The 26,257-nt window shown below is 47.3% G+C and overlaps 1 protein-coding gene across 2 annotated transcripts in view; it reads left to right on the top strand.

The window, feature by feature from the left end:
• UBN1 (ubinuclein 1) overlaps positions 1 to 26,257 on the top strand; it is a 32,547-nt gene that overhangs the window by 1,268 nt on the left and 5,022 nt on the right. The window contains exons 2-15 of one of the 2 annotated variants that reach the window (XM_061402482.1): positions 2,076 to 2,363; positions 5,570 to 5,656; positions 6,217 to 6,312; positions 6,647 to 6,781; positions 7,470 to 7,573; positions 8,221 to 8,659; positions 15,445 to 15,515; positions 16,715 to 16,844; positions 17,020 to 17,141; positions 17,279 to 17,407; positions 17,591 to 17,734; positions 23,573 to 23,623; positions 23,719 to 23,761; positions 24,790 to 26,010. In XM_061402482.1, coding sequence (XP_061258466.1) covers positions 2,115 to 2,363; positions 5,570 to 5,656; positions 6,217 to 6,312; positions 6,647 to 6,781; positions 7,470 to 7,573; positions 8,221 to 8,659; positions 15,445 to 15,515; positions 16,715 to 16,844; positions 17,020 to 17,141; positions 17,279 to 17,407; positions 17,591 to 17,734; positions 23,573 to 23,623; positions 23,719 to 23,761; positions 24,790 to 26,010 — 3,021 coding nt within the window. In that variant the 5' untranslated portion in view covers positions 2,076 to 2,114. The remainder of the gene's footprint in view (positions 1 to 2,075; positions 2,364 to 5,569; positions 5,657 to 6,216; positions 6,313 to 6,646; positions 6,782 to 7,469; positions 7,574 to 8,220; positions 8,660 to 15,444; positions 15,516 to 16,714; positions 16,845 to 17,019; positions 17,142 to 17,278; positions 17,408 to 17,590; positions 17,735 to 23,572; positions 23,624 to 23,718; positions 23,762 to 24,789; positions 26,011 to 26,257) is intronic. The other variant, XM_061402483.1, reaches the window with a different exon arrangement.

Consider the following 26,257-nt stretch of genomic DNA (forward strand, 5'->3'; position numbering starts at 1 on the left):
ATAAATCTTAAGAATGTATACATAAAAATAAACATTTTAGGTTTTTTCAAATATTTGAAAAAAAATTTGATTTTTGACAGTTTCAATTAAAGCACTAGTTTAATAGATTCAATTCAGTTCAGTTGCTCAGTCGTGTCCGACTCTCTGCGACCCCATGAACCGCAGCATGCCAGGCCTCCCTGTCCGTCACCAACTCCCGGAGTTTACCCAAACTCATGTCCATTGAGTCAATGATGCCATCTAACTGTCTCATCCTCTGTTGTCCCCTTCTCCTCCTGCCTTCAATCTTTCCCAACATCAAGGTCTTTTCAAATGAGTCAGCTCTTCGCATCAGGTGGCCAAAATATTGGCGTTTCAGCTTCAACATCAGCCCTTCCATTGAACACCCAGGACTGATTTCCTTTAGGATGGAGTGGTTGGATCTCCTTGCAGTCCAAGGGATTCTCAAGAGTCTTCTCCAACACCACAGTTCAAGTTTAATACATTAAATTCTCATAAACAATGAACTTTTTAAAAAATAAAATTTCTTTGAGTGTTTTAAACTGCATTTAAAGTTCTATATGGTTGTTCTCCCAAGTACCTAAAACTTCTACAACAGTGAACTCGTAAACCTAAAGTTAAATCTTTCCAAGGCTTAACTCTTGTAAGTCTAATAAACTTACAGATGTAAGTCAGGTCTTTTAAAAACACACTTTCAATTTTATATTTTTCTAAGGATTTCAAATTAATAACCACGAGATGTATTTTTTACTATTAGGTAGACTGAGGTCATACTATCTAAAATTTGGGCCAAGATAAGGTTACATTTTTAAATTACCTACTGGTCAGGCAGGGACCTAGTTAGCACTTCAATTTGACCTTTCTACATCCTCCATTGGTTAATGTGCAGATTCTCTTCATATGGTGGGACTTTGCCTGCTTTTATGAGTGCGTACTTTTAGGTCTTCACCTTGAGTTTGTTTCTATAATCCAATGCATCACAGATGTCGTGGGGGCCTTGAAGTTTCTTTTAGGGGAATTTTTTTGACATCTTAGTGCATGGTGGTTTTTTCCTGCCAAAAACCAACCTGTTTTGCTGCCAGTTGCTTTTCTCCCTAATTAGAATTTTAACTCTTCATTTTTAGATATTTTATTCCCTTAGCTGGTTTTATAGGTCACAATTTTATGGTCACAAAGTGAATATTGCACGTATACACATACCCATAATGTATGCGGATACTGTGCGCATGCTCAGTCGTTCTGACTCTTTGTGACCCCATGGACTGTGGCCTGCCAGGTTCCTCTGTCCATGGGATTTTCCACCCAAGGCTACTGGAGTGGGTTGCCATTTCCTTCTCCAAGGGATCTTCCCCACTCAGGGACCAAACCGCATCTCTTGCGTCTCCTGCATTAGCAGGAGGATTCTTTACCAGTAGTGCCACTGGGGAAGCCCCTGGAACCTCTTTGGCCTGTGATATTTTGTCACTTTGCTGAGGCCCAAATTTGGGTAGTGACAGACTGGTATGAGGAAGTGAGTCCAGCCACACTGCTCTTTAGACAGTGGTCTTAAACTTATCCTGGGGCGGGCAGAGCTTCTATGAACTGATGAAAACTTTGTCGTTGTGAAGAATGGCCCTACATGAAAGTAAACTGCTGAAAATAAAGAGGTTTTAAGAAGGAGATTATTCTCAGTCCGAAGTTTTAAAAAAAGTATATTGGATAAATTAAATGAAAACCAGTTTTCTCTGCGTTCCTTTGCAATTCTGAGGATTCTTTAAGGCTGTATCAGCATGCGTTCTCTAGTGTCAAGGATCTAGTGAATATGCATTGGACAAAATGACTGGAAATATGCTAAACACTGATTATCTCTGAGTATAGGATTTGGGATGCTTTTCATATCTATGTGAAGTTTTTTATATTTAAAGTAAATAGTATTTAGGCAGAAAAAAAGCAGTAAACGGTAATTAAGATAAATTAACGATGATTCTTGACAGTGAATTTTTTTTTTTTAATTTAAATCTGTAAAACTGAACAGGAAAAAAATCACCATTTTTATCATCTTGGTTTGACCTGGCTCTTGTTTTCAATGTTAACAGAAGCCATGCAGTGACACCCGCTAAGACTTGTTGGTAGCCATGTCGGAGCCCCACAGGGTCCAGTTCACCTCTCTCCCAGGTTCTTTGAATCCTGCGTTTTTGAAGAAATCCCGGAAAGAGGAAGTTGGGGGAGCAGAGCAGCATCAGGACTCGGAGCCGGCCGCGGCCGCTGTTCGGATCACACTCACCCTCTTTGAGCCGGATCACAAACGTTGCCCAGAGTTCTTCTACCCAGAGCTGGTGAAGAACTTACGAGGGAAGGTGAAAGGACTTCAGCCCGCAGACAAGGTACACCGTGGCCCCAGCTCGCTCTGCGGGTCTAATGCTCAGGGTAGTGTGCCAGAAGGGCTCCGGAGGGCGGAAGCAGCATACAAAGGCTTGGCCTCCCCCACAAAGCAAGCTCACGGTCTGCCAGTTTTGCCTCTGGAGGGAAGGGTTAGAATTCTTTCTATAACCATTTTCCTTTTTTAGGCTAGAGAAAATGTATGGCACATCCAAGGCTAATTTGTATTATGGCTAATTAATACGAATAAACACCAGATTTTTTCATGCCAAGGCTATAAATGTTGCATCTTAGTGTGACTAGCCCCTGCCTTTTCCAGAGCTGGAATTTCATGCTGGGCATTACTTTTTTCCGAGGGAATCTCATTGTGCCTAATACAAGGGCAGACAAAAAAAGATACAGACTGCTCCTCTCTTCTAAGCACAGTAATATTCTGGACAGTTTCTTTACTTGGATGGATAGAAACCTATTTTTGTGGGTTTTGTTTTTGTTGGGAGTTTTGAAGTTTTTTTTCCCCTGCCAGAAATGGGCAGCCTTTATGGCTTTTGATAATCAGCTTGATTTCTTAAAATGTTTTTTAAATGATCTGTTTATTTTCCTGGCAGACTTGTTTTACGTTTTTAGTATGCAGCGTTGCAAATGTGTACAGTCTGGAGAGAATAATATGATAAGCCCCCATGTACCCATTACCCAGCTTCAGTTATTACTGATGTTTTGGCAATTCATTAACATTGCACAATTTTTTATAAACTTTTTAACTGAATTATGTGCATAATGAAAGTGCAAATGTGATAAACACACAACTTGATGGACTTTCCACGAATACCCCTGTAACTTGCACCTAGATTACAAAATACGACATTTTTGGGGCTAATAGAAACCCTCCTTCTTCCCTCCCAAAATATTACCTCAGCCCTCAAGGGTGACAACTGTCCTGATTTCTAACAGCTGAGATCAGTTTTGCATGTTTCTGTATTTCATGTCAATGGAACCATGCAGTTTGAGTAGGAGCTGGGTCATGAGCATTTATTTTAAGCACCTGCTATAAGCCTGTGTGCTCTGCCAGCCTCTGTGGGAAAGGTGAGCAGGGTCCTGTGCTGGCAACGTTCCAGTCTCTAGACTGGCTCCAGGGACATGGGGGTTGGGCTGGCGTGGCTCACAGTGTCTGTCTGGGGTTGAAGAAATCATGCAGGTGCCTGACTCCTATGGGCCATGTTCCTTCAGTCTGATCTGTGGTTGTGCTCTTTGGGCTGCCTTTGGTCCGAAGGACTACCCACTTTTTTTAGATAAAAATGTGTTTCCTTAATAAAGATCTGATTGATAGAATGAAAGCCATTTCAGTCTGTGCCAGGTTGTATGAGGGCCAGTAGGTAGGCTGAGAAAAAGTAATTTCACATCCATTCATCAACTCTTCTCCAAAGTAGGAACAGTATCCTCTTCCTTGAGAGGAATAGAAAGTAGCAGGAATTGGTGATTTGTTTATGGGCTCAAACTAAATCAGTAGGTCAACTGAGATTAGAACTCCAGTGCTCTGATTTCACCTTTTGTGGGGTTCAGATGCCCTCCTCAACTGCAGAAAAATGCGTGGGACTTACACAGAGAACTTCAGATCCAATTTCAGGGGATTCACTTCTGGCATCAGGTTTAGAACTCCTAAATTACCCTGTCTACTCTGCAGCGTTCCAAGCACAATGTAATCTGACACATTTATATATTAACTCACTTAGCACGTGTGTCTTAGAATGTTAAGGCCCTGTGCTAGAATGCTGAGGACGAGTAAAGGTGGGGAGGCTGCTGTCCTCAAAGGAACCTCAAAGGAACTTTGCACTCTTGTAGATGTTTTAGGAGAATTACACCTACACAAGTAACAGGAATCACAGTGTGGTAATTGTTAAGTCTGGTACGAATACAGGCCCTGGAGGGCTTGGACAGAAAGGAGCTTACATTCCAGATGCTGTGTTTAGACAGAGGCAGACCTTCATGCATTCAGGAAATAGTGGATGACTGCTGCTTGCAGGGCGTTAAGGAGCAAACATGAAATCCAGTGCTGCTCCAGACGAGTGGGGTTTCTTAAAATTATTTGAACCACTTAGGTTATATGTGATCATTGTAGAAGAAGTAAAAGTCCAGTCTTAGTGTTTTTGGACTCCAAAGTCTTAAGTGTATTTGATACAGAAGTCTTTTATTAAAATTAAGATTCCTTGCCATGGAAGCTTAAGGTCCAACTCTGTAAAATTTGAGAAAAAATAGAAAGGTTTATGGAGTATAAACTTTGGAAAACTACTTGAAAATATCTGGAGGTAGTATTGAGATTGGGAGGGAAGGGAGATTATTGATCCTTCAAGATAGGCTTCCAAGGAAAAGTAATGGCACGAACTTGGGTTTGACTATCGATAACACTGAGAGAAGAATAAGTTCATACCACTCTTCTAACCACTAAGGTTGAATAGCTGTCAGGAGCTTGTGCTCAATGGGTTCTTAACCTTTCTGAGCCAGTGGCTGCTTTGCAAGTCTGGTTGAAGCCTTTGGACCTTTTCTTAGAATAATGTTTTTAAATGCATAAAATGATTTTTAGTATTACAAAGGAAACCAGTTATATTCGAACGCAGTTTTACACGGGGTGAGCATCCCCCGACTAAACTCCCTTTGCCATATTTGCAGCACTATAGGACCTAGTACTGGGAGAAGGCAATGGCACCCCACTCCAGTACTCTTGCCTGGAAAATCCCATGGACAGAGGAGCCTGGTAGGCTGCAGTCCATGGGGTCACTAATAGTCGGACACAACTGAGCAACTTCACTTTCACTTTTCACTTTCATGCATTGGGGAAGGAAATGGCAACCCACTCCAGTGTTCTTGCCTGGAGAATCCCAGGGATGAGGGAGCCTGGTGGGCTGCCGTCTATGGGGTCACACAGAGTCGGACACGACTGAAGCGACTTAGCAGCAGTAGCAGCAGCAGCAGGACCTAGTACTGCAGTGGGTGACTGTAGGTATTTAATCAAGTTCTGTTGAGTCTCATGAATGGGAATTTTACTTTCAAACAAGTAAGGTAAACACGGATGAGGAGGTAATATGTATTTTACCTTGTCTTTTCTGAAAAAGTTGTTTTTATTATACAGTTTATCAGTGTGGAATCAATGAAGGTACAATGAATAGCTTTGTGGGAACTTTTTTGTGAATCTTATTTTTGTGGAATGGTCTCTTTACAGAAGAAAGATCTCTTGGATCCTTTCAATGATGAAGAAAAGGAAAGGCATAAAGTGGAGGCCCTTGCTAGGAAATTTGAAGAAAAATATGTAAGATTTCTCTCTTGGGCAACAGAACAACCTTGTCGGGTGGGAGAGGTTTTCAGACATTTTCATATTCCTTTAGTGGTTTATCTAATCAACACTAATGTGAAACAAGTATAGAGCTTGGAGAGAACAGAATGAAGTTATTAAACAAATGCGTTAAGGTACAGAAAGTGCATATGGCAGGAACTCATGTGGCGCTAAATGGGTAAATAAACATAAAGAGGCTTTTACCCTTAGAATTTATCCTGAGAATAAGTATTTTGATGCAAGGCATATGAGGCCATTTAGTTCTTTCTTCAGTCTTAGGCCACTTTATGCATTTACAAATCTGTCCTATTTTGAAAGGTCTTCAGGGAACAAGGTTTTGGGGGATGTGTAAGAGACTGGTCCTGTGTTTTATAACCTTTAGTCATTAGCTGTTGGAGTTCAAGGCAACAATTAATTCTGTGTATTAAAAAAGTCCTGTGACCCTGGGCCTAAAAATTTGTTTAAAGTTTAGATTTTGTGTTGTATGTTCCTATCACAAGTATAAAAACAAGCATGTGATCTGTTTTAAATTTTAGGGTGGAAAGAAACGTAGAAAAGACCGAATACAGGACTTGATTGATATGGGTTATGGTTATGATGAATCCGATTCCTTCATTGATAACTCTGAAGCGGTGAGTACTTAGTGAGACCACTGAAACCACCGCAAGTGGGGCACCCAGGCCCCTCCTGACAGTGCTGGAGCTGGGCTGGGTCAGTGGGGGTGCCCGTGCAGTGGAGAGAGCTGCTCTGAAGGGACAGGAAGTGACACCTTGATCTGGGCCTCTGGTGATCAGATCTGTGCAACACACCTCCTAACTTGGATGTTGGTGACTGACCGGAAGCATACCTTCGTATGCTGTCTGAAAAGTGACAGAGGAACAGTCACATCTGTTCTGTCAAGATGCACTCTGCACCTGTGGCTGTAGCACAGGCCTTGGAGCTGACCCAGGTTTGTTTCCCCTTCAGTACGATGAGCTTGTTCCTGCTTCTTTGACTACCAAGTATGGAGGATTTTACATCAACTCGGGGACCCTGCAGTTTAGACAAGCGTCAGAATCTGAGGATGACTTCATTAAGGAAAAGAAGAAAAAATCTCCCAAGGTTAGAACATTGCTCGGTTTTGGACTTCAGAAGTGCTTTTTGACATGCCTTTATGAGATCAGTAGGTGACTTGCCCGAATCTGTGCGGTTTAGGATGGCTCAGGAGAGTGGCGGAGAGGCACCAGCTGTGCCGAGGTTGGCGGTTCCCTTCTCACACGTGTGCTGTGACCCTGGAGGCTCAGTCATGGTGTCCGTGCCTGTGTCCCAGCAGGCTCAGCGGGGACTTGCTCCTCGAGGTGGCCCCAGGGCGGGGACGAGGGCAGTGACGGGTGTGGAGAGAGGGACGTGTGCACCAGCTCACTGTATCTCATCTGTGGACATTAGAGGACTTCACCCCAACGAAAATGAGTTAGCCCTAAGATAAGCTTATTTTGAAAGCTATCTGTGACTGCCTGGGTGTTTAAAATGTGAGGTAGGCCCCCACACAGCTCATTTTAAAACAGAAATGGTTCAGGCTGCAGAAGGGCCTCTGTTGCCTCTGGCCTGGGTTTCCTAGGAGCCGCTGTCAGTGGGAATGCTGTCCTGACCTGCAGGTCTGTGGTCCAAGGACTGAGCTGAAATCGTGTGTTCGTGGAGGAAGTAAGACAGCTCTCAGGATGTTCCCTGGGCGGAGAAGGCCAGTGCTGCGTAGTGCACTTGCTCCCGGAGCTCGGGAGCCGTGTAACTGTGCCTTGTCTTTAATTCTCAGAAGCGGAAGTTGAAGGAAGGTGGTGAGAAGATAAAGAAGAAGAAAAAAGATGACACTTATGACAAGGAGAAGAAATCGAAAAAGTCCAAGTTTTCCAAAGCCGGGTGAGAGGCAGCAGCTTCTTTGCTAGGAGGACTCTGCACCGTCAGGGCCACCCGGCCACGCGCCCACCTCCTCACAGCCTCGCGGGGCCGCGGGTCACGGTGCCACTCGGCCTTGTCAGGGCCCTCACGTGTGTGTGTCGGGCATCAGAGTGCGCTCTGTCCCGCGTCAGTGTTGGCGGGTCTCTCTGTCACTGTGTGGCTGCTGACGTTCCTGTTCTGAGCACCCTCCTCTGCCCCCGGTCTCCTCTGTCTCTGTCCCCTTTGTCTTCTCCGGTCCTGCTTCCTCAGCCTCCGTCTCACCCCAGCCGCCCTCCAAGTTGCTGCTGTTCCTGCTTTCTCCCTTTAAATGTCTTTCTTGCCCCTCCTGTTTTTCCAACCTTTTGTTTCAGCCTGGCAGTGGTTTTAAAAAACCCATCGGATGTTTAGCATTTTGTGTTACTTTTTGCTAACCTGTATTCAGTCTCAAGCTTTGGTCCCAGCAAGGAGGAGCTCCGTGTGCCAAGAGGAGGGTGAGGAGTGACGGGGTGGACTTGTGGCTGAGGTTCCCGGAGACCTTTGTGCTGGGAGCGGGGCTGAAGCCCCTCTGGAAATTTCCCTTGCGAGGGGTCCTGCAGTCTTAGTAACCGACTTCTCCCTTTTACTTGCAGCTTTACAGCCCTCAATGCCAGTAAGGAGAAGAAGAAAAAGAAGTATTCTGGGGCTTTGAGTGTTAAAGAGATGCTGAAGAAATTCCAAAAGGAGAAAGAGGCTCAGAGAAAGAGGGACGAAGAGCATAAGCCCATAGCAGTGTCATCAGCGGAAGCTCAGGGCTTGCGGGAATTGGAAGGTGCCTCCGACCCTTTGCTCTCGCTCTTCGGCTCTGCCTCTGACAATGACTTGCTGCAGGCGGCCACTGCCATGGACTCGCTGACGGATTTGGACTTGGAGCAACTGCTCAGTGAGTCTCCAGAAGGAAGCCCCTTCCGCGATATGGATGATGAAAGCGATTCCCTTGGGGTGGGACTGGACCAGGAATTCAGGCAGCCCTCTTCCCTTCCTGAAGGCCTGCCTGCACCCCTGGAGAAGCGCGTTAAGGAGCTGGCTCAGGTATGGTGACATGGAGTGGCTGGGCTCTCCTGGAAGCGATCGGGCGGATCGTTGCTGGTCCGGAACCACTTGCAGCTCACGGCCCAGAGCAGCCCTTAGTCAGTGGGTGCTCCCATTGTCTACTTTTCTGGGCTTTCTTCCCATCCCAAGCAAGGGCACAGGGTCAGCTCTGCCTGTCCTTTTGTGATTCCTTCACGTTGGAAAATTTACTTTCTTCTGGAGAGATTTTTCTCTCCTCCTTCGTGCCTATCAGACTATCCTTCCTTTTGTGTGACAGATACTCATGTTGGCAGCAGGCAGCTGAGGCAGAGATACGTCTCTTTAGTAATCTTCTGAAGGTTTTGAACATTCATAGACATTTGCAGACATGTTGGGCGTGGGGCATATGCTTAGTTGCCGCTGGGTTTAGTGTTAGGTAGTGATTATAGGTGGAGAAGGGAATGGCACCCCACTCCAGTACTCTTGCCTGGAAAATCCCATGGACAGAGGAGCCTGGTAGGCTGCAGTCCGTGGGGTCACACAGAGTCAAACACGACTGAGCGACTTCACTTTCACTTTTCCCTTTCATGCATTGGAGAAGGAAATGGCAACCCACTCCAGTGTTCTTGCCTGGAGAATCCCAGGGACAGGGGAGCCTGGTGGGCTGCAGTCTGTGGGGTCGCACAGAGTCAGACATGACTGAAGCGACTTAGCAGCAGCAGTAGCAGCAGCAGTGATTATAGGAATCTGGAATTGTGATAAGTAAGAAGGGCTGAACCGTAAGTACTGTCCAACAGCCCCACGTTAAAAACAGTAACGGTCTTTGGAAAATAGCGGACATTCCGTGTGTTTTCCCCCTGGGGATGGGGAGTTGATCTAGTACTAGAGCACTAAGGACTGTAGATTCCGTGATCCATGAATACTGATGATAAGCCAAGCACGGGTCATTAGTTATAGTGTGTTTTAGTTAAAATACCATTTCACCTTGGACATCATGACTTGTGACAACCCTGGGGACACTTACACTCTAGAGCTTCAGTTTTAAACCAGTGACTCTGAGTGTTTCAGAATCTCTGTTGTGTATACTAGTCCTCATATACACTAGGACCAGGGCAGGATAAAATGTTAACAACTTCTGCAAATGATTTTCTCATTTGCAAAAAATACTTGAACATGGCATGTGAAATAATTCAGACGTCTTATTCGGAGCTCTGTTCATCCTTATGGAATGAGCACAGTGTTGTTTGAATGTACCCATTTAAATAAATTATGCCCTGTCAGGATTCAGGATTTGTCTTAACAGGATGTTAAGGGAGAAGTAGTTAAATGGGAACTTGGTGTGTATGAGTTTACTGTCCTATGGTTGCACTCAGAATATATGTTAAAAAAAAAATTATCTCTTCTTTTCAATCTTGTGGTTTGTAATCAGATTATCCTGTAGATTCTGAAAGCCTTGAGTCAAGTCAGATGTGTGTGGCAGAGGCCAGTCATTCCTTAGAGGAAAGTTAAAGTGGCTCTGTATGCGTCTCTGCTTCTACCACAGGGGGTGTCCTAGTCTAATAACTGAGAATCATTATTGCATTTTCTTGGGAAGGATGGACAAGTCTGGTGGAAACAAAGCGGCGTCATGTGGAACAGCGTTGGGTCGTGATGTGAGAAAACCTTACTTTGTGGAGTCCGTCAGGTGGACGCCGAGCAGGCTGTCCTTCCTCAGGAATTGCCGAGTCTCGGTCGTCTTTCAGGCGTGATGGAGACAGGTCAGGAGCCCATAGGTAAGGTAGGCTCAGGTCCTGGTGAGGAGGTGGTGACGAGACGTCACTGTACTGGCTTGAACATATATTCACGTGTGAAACTGTTACTTAAGTCATCACCTGGCCCTTCAGTGCCAGCATTAAGAAACGGGAAATTGGGAAAATCCTGCCACTCTGAAAACTATTTTCAACTCACTCTCTTTTCTAGCCTCTGTGTATATGTTTTTTTGCAGTTGTAATTGTAGTTGTGAATAATTGTTTTCTGCTCTTTTCACTTAATAAATATTATTATAAAGCCCTCATTATTTTTAATGATTGCATGACAAAGAAGGCTTATTTTAGAAAGTGACTTAACGCCACTGTGTAGGCTCCTGGCGCTGGGGGCACTTGGCGCCGCCTGCACGTGTGCACAGGCACTCTATCCCCAGGCCCTGCTGTGAGAGTCGCTGGCAGAGGTTCCTCCCAGGGAAAGACGCCTGTGTACACAGAAATTACACATGATTTTCAAAAGTCACGTGTGGATCTTTGGATCATTAATAAGAAGCCCTGTCCTAGATTTTGAAGTGGACATTATTTTTTTTTAATTTAAATTAAACTTGGTGTGTATAACTAACATGGGCAGTGTTTATGTTTCTCACTTTATTTTTCACTCCCTTCTTTTTCTTTTTTCTCTCCTTGCTTTGTTTTTGTGATACTTTGTTGAGATTTTAAATCTTGGCCCTAGGGGGTACATGTATCAGTTTCTACTGTGTCTAAACCCACCCTACCCCACCCCACAAATGTGGTGGCTTTCAGGCCGCCTTCAGCTGGTAAGATAGCTGGGCGTTGGGACAGCCGGGACAACGGGGCCTCTCCCGTCTCTCGTTCTGGGCAGGACAGTCTTGCGGTAGTATCTCCAGAGGGTGAAGGTGAAAGCCAGCAGACCCTCAGGCCCTAGCCTTGGAGGTGGTGTGCACCTCTGCTGCCCTGTGCTGGGAAAGTAAGTCACCAGCCACCGGCCCCTCCCCTGGGGACCCCCGTCCTGGGACGGGAGAGTCCGTGGGCCTGTGTGCGGTCCACCATGGTGCTGAAGCAGATTCCAGTGTGATGTGCGTCAGTCTCCCAGGGAAAAATATTTTACAGTTGGAAGCAAAAATAAGATTTGTCTTCTAACTAGATGTTATTCTTAAAACTTCAAAAAATATATTTGAAAATGTACATGTGTGAAAGAGCTATTCTGAGAGGGAGCACTCCAGCACTGTTAGCCCACTTTCCACTTCCTACTCCCCTGTGCTGTGCCTGTTTATGGGCCCCAGGGAGCCCAGTGGTTTGACCTGATGGCCTTGCCCCTGTCTGTCTGCTCCTAATATGTGTTGGTTGTGTCTTTTGTCTTGGTTGTTGGAAAGCTCAGATAACATTGCCCCTTGATAGGGAACTGTCTTGATAGAGTTTGGCAGCTACTCACCCTCCTCTGTGCAGATGACCCATGTCTGTTTCCTCTTCATTCAAGCATAAAATGGAAAGGATAGTGATACTAAAAATAGAAAAGAAACAGAGACACATGTTGCCCACCCTTCTACCTGCTCACTGCTTACCCTCCTGTACAGTTAGAACCCTTGCATTGCAAAACTAGAGAGACACGGATTCACGGAGAATAAGATAGAAAAAAAAAAACTTCGTTTGAGACCTCCAGTGGTTAAGACTGCACTTCCAGTACATCCTGCATGCCTCACGGTGCAACCTAAAAACAAACAAACCGGTTTGGTCTTCGTAAAGAAAATCATGTCAGATTTCACTCTATTCAGTAAAAGCAGGTACAGTATATAAAGTTGTGATCTAGGTGCTGAAAGGCTAGAAATGGCTCTTCTTAATAATGAATAAAGAGCTCATTAAAAGGCTATTGGAACTATTGTAAATCAGCAGAATCTGGCTGTCTGGTTTTATTTCATTTCCTAGCTAATCTCGGAGTGATTTAACTGATTCATACAACACCTCCGGCAAGGGTGTTTCTCATTAGGGTTGAGGGATCTCAGTTCTTCCTGGCACACTAGCAACTACATAGTCAGTGGCTTTTTTATTTAGATTTATTTAAAAATGCAGCCCTTGACTACTTTAGCATAAAGCCAGATCCTCAGAGATACTGTTCTGCATGATTCAGAAGGCATCAGGAAAAAAAAAATTATATAGCCAGAAAGCTTCTGAAATGGCTGATATCTAAAAACTTGATTGGAGAGAATTCCCTTGTGGCTCAGTGGTTAGGATGCCTTGCTTTCACTGTCAGGGCCTGGGTTCAGTCCCCGGTCAGGGAACTAGGATCCCACCAGCCGCACAGTGCAGCCAAAAACAAATAAAACTTGGAAGCCTGAGGAGGTGTTGGGTCTGACAAACAGGCATTTGAAGTGCATGTTAATTAGGTTGAATTAATCTAGAGGCGCTTCTGCATCTTATAACTAGCAGGGTGCTAAGTCCCGTCAGTCGTGTCTGACTCTGCGACCCTGTGCACAGCACACAGGGGCTGCAGCCCGCCAGGCTTCTCTGTCCACAGGATTCTCCAGGCAGGAATCCTGAAGTGGGTTGCTGTGCCCTCTTCCAGGGGATCTTCCTGACCCAGGGATCGAACCCATGTCTTTTACATCTCCTGCAGGTGGGTTCTTTACCCCTAGCGCCACCTGAGAAGCCCTGTAACCAGCAGTCTCTAAGTTGAAAGAATGACTCCATTTTGTTTTCTTGCAAACTGAACTCACAATCCCAGTACATTAAATGTGCCACAGGGGAATTGCAAACTCCCTGACAGCATAAGGCGTAACAGGAGACGTTAGTGTCGCCCTCTCTTCCTTCCCTCTCTGCCAGCCATCTCCGGCCTCTGCCCCTCCCCTAGCCGAGCTAAATTTTCACATCCTCTTCAAGTTTTGTCTGGTACTGAGCTTTCCTTCCTCTTAGTTTTCATCCTTGCAGCGATAATCTGTTCATTTGTGTGTTCATTCATCACCCACTCAGCTGACTTTTCCTCAGTAGCTGTTAGGTGATGGGCTGCTGTGGGAAACATGTTGATGAGTAAGATTCAGTTCACGTTTCTCCATGAGCTTGTTGTACAAACAGACCAATAGCCATGTAGACAGCGGGCTGTGGGACAGAGCAGGGTGAAATAAGCTGTCATGATTGGACGGCCAACAGGATGGTCCAGTGGACCGCCAAACTTGAGGAAGGGAAAGAGCGGCTCTTGGGGGTCCATAGGGATAGGACTGGAAGCAGCAGGCTTGGCCAGCCTCTCGGGTGACGTGGCCTTCTGGTAAGCCAGGGCACAGGGCTGAGAACAGGCAACGTGTTGGATAACAGGGACTCCTGGTATGTGGTGGGAGGTGGGGGCTGGAGAGGATGGTGAGGCCATGTCCTGGAGAACCCTGACTGCCAGGTGGAGGAGTTTGGGTTTGATTCTAGGCTCAGGAAGGCCTCCCGAAGCGTTGTAAAGAAAACTGAGAGGATTTAAGAAGGGTGAGGTGCTGTTGTAGGAACTTGGGAGGAAGAGCAGAAAGGAGTGGTTTAGATTTTGGACAAGTTGATTTGTATACTCCAGGGTCTTTCATTCAGGGAGATAATTGACAGTTCTGGTCCAGAGCTGAGGATAGAGGTTTAGGTTGTGTTTGTTATTTTGTGCATATGTATTATTTTGAAGCTGAGGGGGAGACATTGTTGGGTGAAGAGGTCTCTCGATGGAACTTGGGAGCGTGCCTGCAGCTAAGAGCTAGTGGAGGAGACAGGGCAGAGCTAGGAGGTCAGGACAGGACCCAGAGGATGTGGTGAGGGGACGGCCTAAGGGGCTAGAGGAAGGTAGGTGTTCCCAGGGGTTGATCAGGATTGATCATTTCACTGTAGACAATCACCTTACTGTCTCTGTTTACCATCAGTATTATATGTCAAGCCTGACGTTTTATTTTGCCTAAAGCCTTTGGACCAGTGAGCTTCTTGGTGGCTCAGACAGTAAAGAATCTGCCTATGATGCAGGAGACCCAGGTTCGATCCCTGGGTCGGGAAGGTCCCCTGGAGAAGGGAATGGCAGCCCACTCCAGTATTCTTGCCTGGAGAATCCCATGGACAGAGGAGCCGGGTGAGCTGCAGTCCATGGGGTCACAAAGAGTCGGACACAACTGAGCAACTGACTTTGAACCAGGAACCTCTTGGGTGTAGGTCAGTGGTTCTCGATCCTCTACATGCTCGTCGCCAGAGTTCTTTTGGTGGGTCCTAATCCTGGGGCCTCTTTTAAGGAACACAGGCCTTCCCGGGAGATTCCGATGGGATGCGTCTAGAGTGCGGAAGGCTGCTCGGTGCACGTGGCCAAATAGAGAACCCCTGGTCCAGACCTTTGCATGCTGCTTTCCTCTCTTATGCTTTTGGTGGCTTGGCTGCCTCCTGTGATTGCTTCAGGGGTCTCCAGGGTGGCCAGCCAGGGTCTTGTTAACTGTGCACTCATGGGAAGCATAGCGCCATAGCAGCCTGCTGTATCTGTGTTAGTGGGTAGTCAGGTTAGTCATTCCAGTGGTCTGTTTGTGATAACATACCCTAAATAGATTATGAATTTTCAAAGAATTGTGGTTTTTAAATGCTGAAGCAGCACATTATTATTGTTACTAATATTATTTTGGTGAATAAAGGCCTTCAAATATGGCAGGTTTGTTAAAGTTCTTGATTGTTTTGTGCTGTAGATGGTATGGAAAACACAACTCACCGTTTAGATGATAGAGTGCTGGGCAGAGGAGCTCGCTCGCTGACTGAATCAGATTCACGAGTCCCTTGACTCTAATTTTCTTCACATAAGACTCAACTCTCTTACATGACTGTTGTGTCAAGTCCTGGGAAGAATGGACTGTGTGTCCGTAGATGCTGTGGCAGCCTGTGAAGAGAGCTGGCTGCGCCGCTTTGGGAGCGTGCAGTGGTCATAGGTGAACCTAGTCCGGGTTAGGGCGGGGCGGGGCGGGGCTCGGGGAGGGTTTGGTCATCGGGCGTTCTCTAGGCCTGTGGGTGAGTGGCGGGCGCTATGGGGCCAGGGCACTAATGGCTGTTCTGTCTGCCGTGAACCAGGCTGCCAGAGCTGCGGAGGGAGAGAGCAGGCAGAAGTTCTTCACCCACGATGTTAACGGCATCCTCCTAGAGTGAGTATCTTTCGTTTCTTTGCATCTGCTGTTACCATGCAGGGGTTTAGCAGACCCGGGGAAGTGGGAGTACAACTGAGGGAAAAGAAAGCCCTGATGAGATTTTTAAAAATTGGTTTCTATTGCTTTATTGTGGTTTTTTAAAATAGAGGTCAGGGGCGGGGACATCAGATGTTTGTATCTAGGAACTGCTAGACCACCCTCACCTGAGGCAGCAGACGTTGCTGGGACTCTGTGTCTTCGTCACGGCACGCTGGGGAGGGTGTTGTGCCACCTGTGAGGTGAGAGCAGAGAGCAGGCGCTGCCTGCCCGTCTCTGAGGAGAGGGAGAGACGGCTCGGTGCAGGCCCGGGCCCTGCCCTCGGGGGCACTCCTCGGCGAGCCTGGTCCTTCTCCTCCTAGTCGCACCTGTGCTCTGAGGCCAGTGCTCACCCTCCCACTCCCCATCTCACACACGCCAGCCTCTGGGACACCCTACCGTCTGAATTGGATTAAAAAGAAAAAAAAAGCCAAAACACACACGTAAAAATCCGAGCCAGATTCTTTGTATCTGGCCCTCCAGCTTTGCCAGTTTCTTTCCTGGTTGTATCGTGTACCAGACGAAGCTGATTACGCAACGCTGAGGGTTTTGCATGTGTGAAACCAGTGGTCAAGACCAGGGGATATTCTAGCGAAGGACCTTGCCTGGCCAGGACAGAGGGAGATTGGCCATTTGGGTCAGGGAGCACCTGAGGGTCTGCACAGGTGAGGGGTTTGTGCCCTGGAGCGTGCCAGATCCAGAGAGCTCAAGGGATGGAAGACAGACCGCATTCTGCTCGTCTCTGGGGATGCTGCAGGTGTGAGGATTTCCTTGACCACGTCGTCAGGGACAGAACTTGGAACTGTAGGGGAAAAAAGGGGAAGCTCTGCTGGAACCCCAAGCAACTCGATTACTTCCCAGCTTGAAAGCATTTATGCTTTCTTTGTTTATGAAACTTAGAACTTCAGAGCTTGTACTCTTCGAGACTCGGTTTTCTTGACACCTTGACTCGGTCTTGTCTTTGACCTGAGAACCTTGGTGCACTCTGCCTAGCTAAGTTCGTCGGGTTTGTTGTGCTGGCCACTCTGTGATGCTGTGTGAATGGTGAGATAAGGCTTCGCCCACTCTTGGCTCCTGCAGACAAGGGGTGCTGCGGTGGGTGACTCTGCTCTGTTCTTCAGCATAGAGGCGCAGACCCGGGAGCTGAGCAGCCAGACCCGTTCTGGAGTGTATGCCTACCTTGCTTCCTTCCTGCCCTGCAGCAAAGACACCTTGGTCAAGCGCGCGCGAAAACTGCACCTCTGTGAGCAGGTGGGTGACCTTGCAGTGGAGCCCTGTGGCTTCGAGCCCAGCGGAGAGGGTGGCACACGCTCACAGGTGCCACAGCTGTTGCTGCACGGCCTTCGTGCAGTTGGTTATGCTTAGAGTGTGTCCTCAGCCTAAAAAGTGACGTGTAAACCAGACTCATGACTGGTCTTGCTCTTAGCAGGGTGGGCGTCTGAAGGAGCCGCTCCAGAAACTTAAGGAAGCCATCGGCAGGGCCATGCCCGAGCAGATGGCCAAGTACCAGGACGAGTGCCAGGCCCACACGCAAGCCAAGGTCGCCAAGTAAGTGCGTCCCCTTGCTGCCTTCGGCATCCTCACCTCTTCTGAGAAGTCACGGGGGGTGGGGGCGGGGGTGGTGGGCAGGAGGAAGCGGGTCTGTGGTGACCTTAGGGTCCCGCCTAATTCTTCCCACTCTCTAGGATGCTGGAAGAGGAGAAAGACAAGGAGCAGAGAGAACGGGTCTGTTCTGATGAGGAGGAAGATGAAGAGAAAGGGGGCCGGAGGATAATGGGACCCCGGAAGAAGTTCCAGTGGAGTGATGAAATCAGGTGTGCCCAAACTGGGACCTTGCCTCAGTGGAGGGTTTGTGGGGCCAGTGTCTGAGCATGTTCCTGTGTTTCTAATGAAGGTTAGAATCTTTTTCTTTAATTAGGGCTGCTGAAAGCACATGATTGAAACCTTGAAGAAGCGTTTGGGTGGTTTAAAGGTTGTGACTTCTGCCTACTCTGCAGGGAGCTGCTCTGTCAAGTGGTGAAGATAAAACTGGAGAGCTTTGACCTGGAGAAGAACAAGGCCCAGTCCTGGGAGGACTACGTGAAGGCATTTCTGGATGCTGAGGTCAAACCTCTCTGGCCCAAAGGCTGGATGCAGGCCAGGTGAGGCCCATGGGCAGCCATTGTAGTCAGTGTGACCTTAGGGTGGAGCATTTTTGCAGACCATGGAATGAATTCTCCAGGCCAGGATACTGGAGTGGGTAGCCTTTCCTTTTTCCAGGGAATCTTCCCAACCCAGGGGTCGAACCCAGGTCTCCCGAACTGCAGGTGGATTCTCGACCAGCTGAGCTACAAGGGAAGCCTATTCTTGTGGTAAAGAGATGTTGTGAGTGATTCTTCTGTGCCAGGCCACCAGAGCCCCACCCTCAGAGTCACAGGCTGGTGGATTGGACTCTGATCTCACCTGAGAAACTAGGGGCTTCTCTGTCTCCCCGGGAAGAGGGAGTTATTTGTGGGATTTTGTCTTTGTCATTCTTTATCCCACTTAGTTCTGTGGCTGTATGCCCTTTTCTGCTGTGACATGATGGCACCTACTGGAAGTTGAGAGACAGGTGCATGTCAGGAACATTTTAATTTTCTGAACAGAATTCTTATTTGAAACTGGCAGGAGTGACTACTACTTAGAGCCAAGTGCCAGACTCTTCTAACAGGCTACTTTGTGTTACTTAGCTTTCTATGAGTGGATTGTATCTGCAATACACAGAGAAAGTTTCCTATAACTGCTGCTGCTGTTGCTGCTAAGTTGCTTCAGTCGTTTCCGACTCTATGCAACCCCATTGAAGGCAGTCCACCAGGCTCCTATAACTAGTGTTCTTTAAAAAAATTTGGAGGAGGAGTAATGGTAAAATATACCTAATGTAAACTTTAGCATCTTTCAGGGCACAGTTCAGTGGTGTTAGATACACTCACATGTTTGTACAGCAGCGCCAACTCCGCATTCCCCCCCACAGACCTGGAGGCCACCATTCTGCTCTCTGTGGCTTTGCCTACTTTAAGTACCTCGAATCAGTGGACTCATACAAAGTGTTTGTCTTTGTGTCTGGCTTACTCCACTCAGCATAATGTCCTCAAGGTTCATCAGTTAGCATGGATCAGAACTTCCTTCATTTTTAAAGCTGAAATATAACGTCCTGTATATATACATTTGTTTATCCATTCATCTATCGATGTTACTTGGTGTTGCTTCCACATTTACGCTATTGTGAATAATGCTGCTGTGAACGTGGACATACAAACATCTCTGTGAGACCCTGCTTTCAGTTCTTTTTCATGTACACCTAGAACTGGAATTTGGAGAAGGCAATGGCACCCCACTCCAATACTCTTGCCTGGAAAATCCCATGGACGGAGGAGCCTGGTAGGCTGCAGTCCATGGGGTTGCTAAGAGTCAGACACGACTGAGCGACTTCACTTTCACTTTTCCCTTTCATGCATTGGAGAAGGAAATGGCAACCCACTCCAGTGTTCTTGCCTGGAGAATCCCAGGGATGGGGGAGCCTGGTGGGCTGCCGTCTATGGGGTCGCACAGAGTCGGACACGAATGAAGCTACTTAGCAGCAGAACTGGAATTGCTGGATCGTATGATGATGTGTTTAACTTTTGAGGCACCACCGTAATGTTTTTCATGGTAGCTGTTATCTTTTTACATTTCCACCAGCAGTGCACAAGGTTCCAGTTTCTCCACATCCCCACCAACAGTTGTTGGTTTTTTTTTTTTTTTTTTTGGTAGTAATCATCCTGATGGATATGAGGTGGTGCCCCATAGTTCACTTTGCTAGTGATTAGTAATATCGAGCATCTTTTCACGTACTAACTGTACATGTGTATATCCTCTTTGGAGATGTGTTTATTCAAGTCTTTTGCCCATTTTTAAATTGGTGTGCTTTTTTTGTGTTAAGTTTTAAGAGTTCACTATGTATTCTGGATATTAATCCCTTATCAGATACATAATTTCCCAATATTTCTTTGTTCTTTGGGTTGCCTTTTTACTCTATGGATAGTGTCTTTCAACATAGATGAAATGGACAAGTTTCTAAAAACACAAAACTTACCAAGACTAAATCAGAAAAAAATAGGAAGTCTAAATACGCCTGTTATTGTTTATTGTTTATTCTCTGTTTTCCTTATTTCTTCTTTAATCTTTATTATTAATATATCCTTCATTCTGCTGGCTTTAAGTTTAGTTTTTCTTTTTTCTGTTCCTTATAAAATTGGGTTGTTGATTCAAGACCTTCCTTGTTTCTTAATGTAAACAGTTATACCTAAAAATTTCCTCTCTTAGCACCACTTTTCACTTTGTCCTATAGATTTTGGTATGTTGTGTTTTCATTTTCATTTTTTTTTTTAAGTATTTTCTAATTGTCTTTGTGATTTCTGCTTTGATCCATTGATCGTTTAAAAGTATGTTGTTAAAAGTTGTTTTGTCTAATGTATCTGCCTTTTTTTTCTTACAATTTTGTTTTCCAGTTTTCCTTTTGTTACTGATTTCTAACTTCATTCCGATGTGATCAGAGAAGATACTTTGTATGGTATCTGTCTTTTAAAATCTACCAAGAGTTCATTTGTGGCCTAACATATGGTCTATCCTAGAAAATGTCCCATGTGCACTTGAGAAAGTGTATTCTGTTGTTGGGTACAGTGTCTTGAGTCTCTCTGTTACATCTAATTGGTTTATTGTGTGAAGTCCTCTGTTGGTTTATCTTCTGATTATTCTCTCTTGTGAGGGGTACTGAAATCTCCAGCTTTTATTGTGAAGCTGTTTACTCGTCTCTTCCGTTCCGTCAGTTTTGTTTCGTATGTTTGAAAGGTTTTTCAGGTGCATGAGTGTTTACAATCGCTGTATCTTCTGCGGTATTGAGCCTTTTATTAATATGTAACAGCTTTCTGTATCTTTTGTAACCTTTCTCGAGTTAAAGTCTGTTTTGTCCGATGTTAATATAGCTGCCTCTGCTCTCTTGGTTATTTTTGCATGGAGTACCTTTTTCAGTCCTTTTATTTCCAGTCTGTTCTTGTCTTTGGCTCTTGTAGCTTGCCTGGAAATCCCACGTCCCAGGCAGCCTGGTGGGCTACAGTCCATGGGGTCGCACGAAGTTGGACACGATTGAGCATAGCACCGCAGCAGCAACAGATAGCATATAGTTAGATCAGATCATGTATTTTATTTATTCTGCCAGTCTCTGTCTTTTGATTAGAGTGTTGAATTGTTATTTTTTAAAGTAGTTACTAATACTTCTGTAAGTTGATTAACATCTTAAAACTCTGCCCCCATACAGCTCTGCTGCTGTCACAGAAGTATTTTTATACATTGTGTGCCCCAAAACATCAACTAGTAGTTTTAGAAATGCCTCTTAAATTATGTAGAAGACAGGATTTAGAGTTACCAACCAAAGTCGTCATAATATTTACCAGCTTTTAAATTAGTATTAGTCTCTTAAATCATACTTTAAAAAGTACGATTACAAACCATTGTTATAATGACACTGGCGTCTATAGTGGTCTTCGTATATTCACCTTTCTGAGATCTTTATTTGTGCATGTAACTTTGAGGTGCTGTCTTTTCATTTCACCCTCAGGACCCATGAGAATTTTTTACAGGATAGGTTTTTTGATCATGAACAGCTTCAAATTTTATCTTATCTGGGGATATCCTCAACTCTTCGATTGAAGTATAGTTGATTTACATCTCCCCCACTCTTGAGGGTCAGTTTCGTCAGATACAGGGTTCTTGGTTGACACTGTTTTTAGTTTAGACTTTGAATGTATCAGCCCACCGTCTTTTGGCCTCCAAAGTTTCTGATGAGAAATCTGCTGATAATTTTATTGAGGATCCCTCGTGTGTGATGATTCAATAGTCTCTGGATGCTTTCAATATTCTGTCTTTGTCTCTGGCTTTTGAGAGTTTGATTATCATGTATTTGGTGTGGGTCTCTCGATTTCATCTTATGTGGAGTTCTTTGCACTTCTTGGATATTTATATTCATATATTTACGCTTACGTGGTCTGTTTTCACATTTGGAAAGTTTCAGCCGTTATTTCTTCACTCTTCTGGGCCCCTTTCTCTGTCCTCTGGGGACGTCCGTGTTGTGAGGGTGTGCGCGCGCTTGATGGTCCCATGGGTCCTTCAGACTCTGATTACTTTTCTTCAGTCTTTTCTTTCTGCTCCTCAGTCTCGATCATCTTCATTGTCCTGTTTCAGGTTCTTTGTTTTTTTTCTGCCTGCTCAAATCTGCCTTTGAATCTGTCTACTGAATTTTTCATTTGTTATTGTCCTTTTCGGTTCTAGAATTTCTTTCTGGTTTCTTTTCAGGTTTCTTATCTCTTTATTGATATTATTTCACATTATTTTCTTTCTCCACGTCTTCCTTTAGTTCTTTGTCCACCTTTAGGACAGTTGATCTTGTCTGGTGTGTCTGCCATTTGGACTTCTCTCAGACAGTTTCTGTGATCTGTGTCTTCCTTTGAATGGGCCGTATTTCCTGTTCTTCATGTCCCTTGTGTTTGTTGTTGCTGTTGAACAGCAGACATTTGAATCTAATAATGTGGTAACTCCGAAAATCAGATTCTCCCCTTTTCCTGGAGTTTGCTTGTTTTGAGTTTTGTTGTTAGCATAGGCTGTCTCTATGTCAAGGATCAGCCTGAGGTGTGAACTTAACGTGTTATTCTTACGTCTTTTCCAAGCGTTTCCCTAGCCACATGCAGTCACTGTCTGATTTCTCCCACATATGTAGTTTTTTTTTTTTTAATGCTCTAGTCTTTAACGTCTAACTTCCAAAGGGGGCGGAAATGATGAAAAGGAAGAGGTTAAAGGGGGTCCTCGGAGAAGGCAGTAGCACCCGACTCCAGCACTCTTGCCTGGAAAAGCCCATGGATGGAGGAGCCTGGTAGGCTGCAGTCCATGGGGTCACTAAGAGTCAGACACGACTGAGCGACTTCACTTTCACTTTTCACTTTCATGCATTGGAGAAGGCAATGGCAACCCACTCCAGTGTTCTTGCCTGGAGAATCCCAGGGACAGCAGAGCCTGGTGGGCTGCCGTCTATGGGGTCGCAAAGAGTCAGACTCGACTGAAACGACTTAGCAGCAGCAGCAGCAAAGGGGGTGCTGGCCCTTTAAGTCCCCTGGCAGTTGCTTCAGCCAGTAGTGCGACAGCAGTGGGCTGCTGCCCTGTGGGCACCTCCCACCCCCATGATCAGAAGCAGCGATTGGCCATCAGAGCACAGGTCCCTGGTCTTTGGAGACAAGGTCCTTTTTCCCACGCTGGTTCCAAGCTGTGTGCAAGCTGCTCCAGGAACACTTGCAGCTGCGGGCCACCAGGTGGGGGGTGGGTGGCTGCTCCTGTGCTGAGAGCCAGGATGAACCACAGTTTACTTGTCTAAGTCCTCCCCTGGAAGCTGCAAGCTTGACCAGCCTCTGAAATTATAGAGTGGTTCCATCAGATGGGTTCGGCTAGTGTAGTGTAGTTGTCCAGGTGGGAGATCACACCTGGTGCTTCCTGCTCGGCGTCTTCCTAGGACCCTCCCCGTGGAGATAGGGAGTGTTCTTGGTCAAGTAGGCCTTCTCTTAGAGTCCCTTCAAGTGGAATTGCTCTTCTCACTGTAGATTGAACTCCCGACGGTACGTAGGGAAGGGCATAAAGAAAATTCTGTTGAGCTTCTCTGGGAAAAGTTGGGCATTTGAAGGGGGATGAGAACAGGTAGTAAGGAGAGTGCTCCTGCCCTTAGGGGAAGAATCACTCTGAGAGGTCTGGGGGCAGAGTCCTCGCTTTTTTGGGGGAATCCTAGCTCTGTGGCTTTCGGGTGGCCAGGCAGCTACATAAGGCCCCCTCAGCAGCCCCCTGACATTAATGGGTGACAGTCCCTGCATACTGGGGAGGTGGGGAGGCTCGGGGAGCAGACTGCTTTCAGGGGCTCGTGAGGACTTCCCCGTGTCTCTTTGTTCCAGGACTCTGTTTAAGGAGAGCAGACGAGGCCACGGGCACCTGACGTCAATTCTGTGAGTGTCTCAGTGTTTTCACTTGTTAGGACTACTGGCATTTTTATCTCTGAGGATCTCCTCTGAATCTTTCCTGTGTTCCTTCCTTTGCACAGGGCCAAGAAGAAAGTAATGGCCTCTTGCAAAATGAAGGTGAAGGTGAGTCAGCCTGCCCAGTCATGTGCCACCTGTTCTTAGCTCTCTGCAGCCATGCTCCTGGCAGCTCATGGAGCTTTGCTGGTCTGGGGACAGCTCTTCGGGATGAGGTTGTACCAGGAGGCAGCCTGGCCCACAGGAGGGGCCTGGGGTCTGCAGGACAGAGACCTGACCTGGGCCACCAGTGCCCTCCAGCCCCAGGTCTAGGAAGCATCACCTACCTGGCCAGTTCCTGGGGTTGTTGTGAAGTTAAATGAGGTCTTCTTGGTGAATTGTCCTTACCTTTTACAGAAGAGCGCCCCTGAGCCAAGTGCAGGTGAGCCTGGATTGGCATCGGGCAGGCAGGAGGCTTTGTCCAGCTGACTGACAGACGCAGAGGGGAGTGCGATGGCTGGAGACTGAAAACTGCAAAATGACTTCGATGTTGCAGAGCTCTCTCGATGTAGTAAAATTGCCGTTTCACCAAAATTTTTGCCAATTCCTGAGGCTCTGTAGCGCACCTCACCGTCCCTGAACAGCCCGAGGGAAGGAGCGTGCAGATCAGTTACTCCCAAGTGTCTGTTGATCTCCTCTGATGTCCCTAAGACTCACTGCACCAGGTGCTGGGGAGGCAGGAGTAACAGGACTGTGAGCCCAGAGGGGAGTTAGGTGCTGGCGAAACCAAGGAGGGAGAGAGCGAAAGCAGTCCCCTTTCATCCTGACCGTGGCTGGGAGCTGAGGTGGGTTGAGGGCCGGAACGGAGCACATCTTATTGTTCAAGTCGTACAGTTTTTCAGAAACAACGGTTTCCTTGTGTGTGTTGCGGTGGCAGAATGCCTGGGTCAGCCCAGCCCGCCCAGCTGTGGCCAGAGGGTGGTGGGGTTGCAGCATTTCCGAATCCACGCAGGCCTCCTGTTCCTTTCCTCCCTGGCTTCGCGATCACGCTGGAAGGCCCGCTGCCTGTATGTTTTCTCACGCTCGAGTCCCTTCAGCAGGGCCAGGGTTGGCATCTTTGGACGTTTGTAAACACGAGCCTTTCTGCTTGCCTCTAGGAATCATCTGCTAAGCCAGATAAGAAGGTGTCCGTCTCATCAGGCCAGACGGGCAGCCCCCTGGCTTTGCCTTCAGAGCACCTGGGAGGAGGCCTGGGCGTGGGGGCCGCAAGCAGGGAGCCCTCGTCCCAGGCATCTGGCAGCCTCGCTCACCCTGCTCCTATCAACCTGGAGGACTCGTTGGATGGAGACTTGGTCCATAATCCTGCCTCCTCGTTGGAGGCAGTGTCCAAGGAACTGGCTGTATTGCACAGCAGGGCTGGTGGGAGCTCAGAGTTCCCGCTGCCCACACCTGTGAAAGTGCCTGCAGAGAAGCTCGCGGGTGTTCTATGTCCAGAAGAAAAAAGGAACTTTCCAAAGCCCAGCCCTTCTTCTGCCCCTCCACCCTCTAGCTCTCTGCAGTCACCCCTCAATTTTCTGGCTGAACAGGCTCTGGCTCTGGGGCAGTCCTCTCAGGAGAAAAAAACAGAGAGTTCTGGCTACAAAGAGCTGTCCTGTCAGGCTGCTCTTGGCAAGGGCCCGCCGGAAGGGCAGCAGCCAAAAGCCAAGCACCACGGCTTGCCGCGGACGTCTCACGTGCCCCCGGCGGGCACCGCTGTGCCCGGCCCCCAGGTCAAGGTCTTTCATGCTGGCACGCAGCCGCAGAAGAGCTTCACCCCTCCGGCTCCATTCGTCAATAAGCTTCAGGGCCCGAAGCCTGGCTCCCCTCAGTGTCACCGATCCCTCCTGCAGCTTGTCAAGACAGCAACCAAAAGCCAGAGCTTCCATGCTTCCATGCCAGCCTCCTCGGGCACGCCAGCCTCCAGCAGCAGCTCTCATAAGACCCCAGCTTCATGCTCTGCTGCCGTGAGCCATCCAGCAAAACCACACTCAGCCAGCTCTTCAGGACCACCCTACAAGACCAGTCCCTTCCTGGGCTCTGCCTCCAAACATGGGGTGTCGTCCGGCAGCCCCTCGTCTGGAGGAACGCCGGTTCAGAGCCCTGCTTCTGGGAACCTGCTCCCCACGACGCAGCCTCCCTCCACAGGACAGTCCACCAGCCGACCCGTCCCTGGCCCTGCAGTGAAGAAGCCACCTGTACCCCAGAAGTTGACCCTGGTGGCCCCTCCCGGTGGTCCCAATGGAGATTCTAGTGGGGGGACCCAGGGTGTGGCCAAGTTATTGACCTCCTCCCTGAAGCCCAGCGCGGTGAGCAGCGTGACATCGTCTACCTCCCTGCCAGTGAGTGTCCTGCTGCAGCCCGCCACCCTTGTGGGCCTTGTGGGCGGGGCCACTGGCCTCGCCCTGGTCTGAGAGTGAGAGCTGATGCTCACGGTCAGGTAGGAACAGCGAGCCCGCCAGTTGGAAGGAGGACCGGGCTCCCTGTTTTCAGGCCTTTACTTTTCTGGTGGCCAGACTCCCAGGAAAGCCTGAAAAGTCTCCCGGGGAGGACGAACAGGGCAGGACTGGGCAGCACTGCACGTGCAGG

This window comes from Bos javanicus, chromosome 25, assembly GCF_032452875.1.
Source record: "Bos javanicus breed banteng chromosome 25, ARS-OSU_banteng_1.0, whole genome shotgun sequence".
Lineage (NCBI taxonomy): Eukaryota > Metazoa > Chordata > Mammalia > Artiodactyla > Bovidae > Bos > Bos javanicus.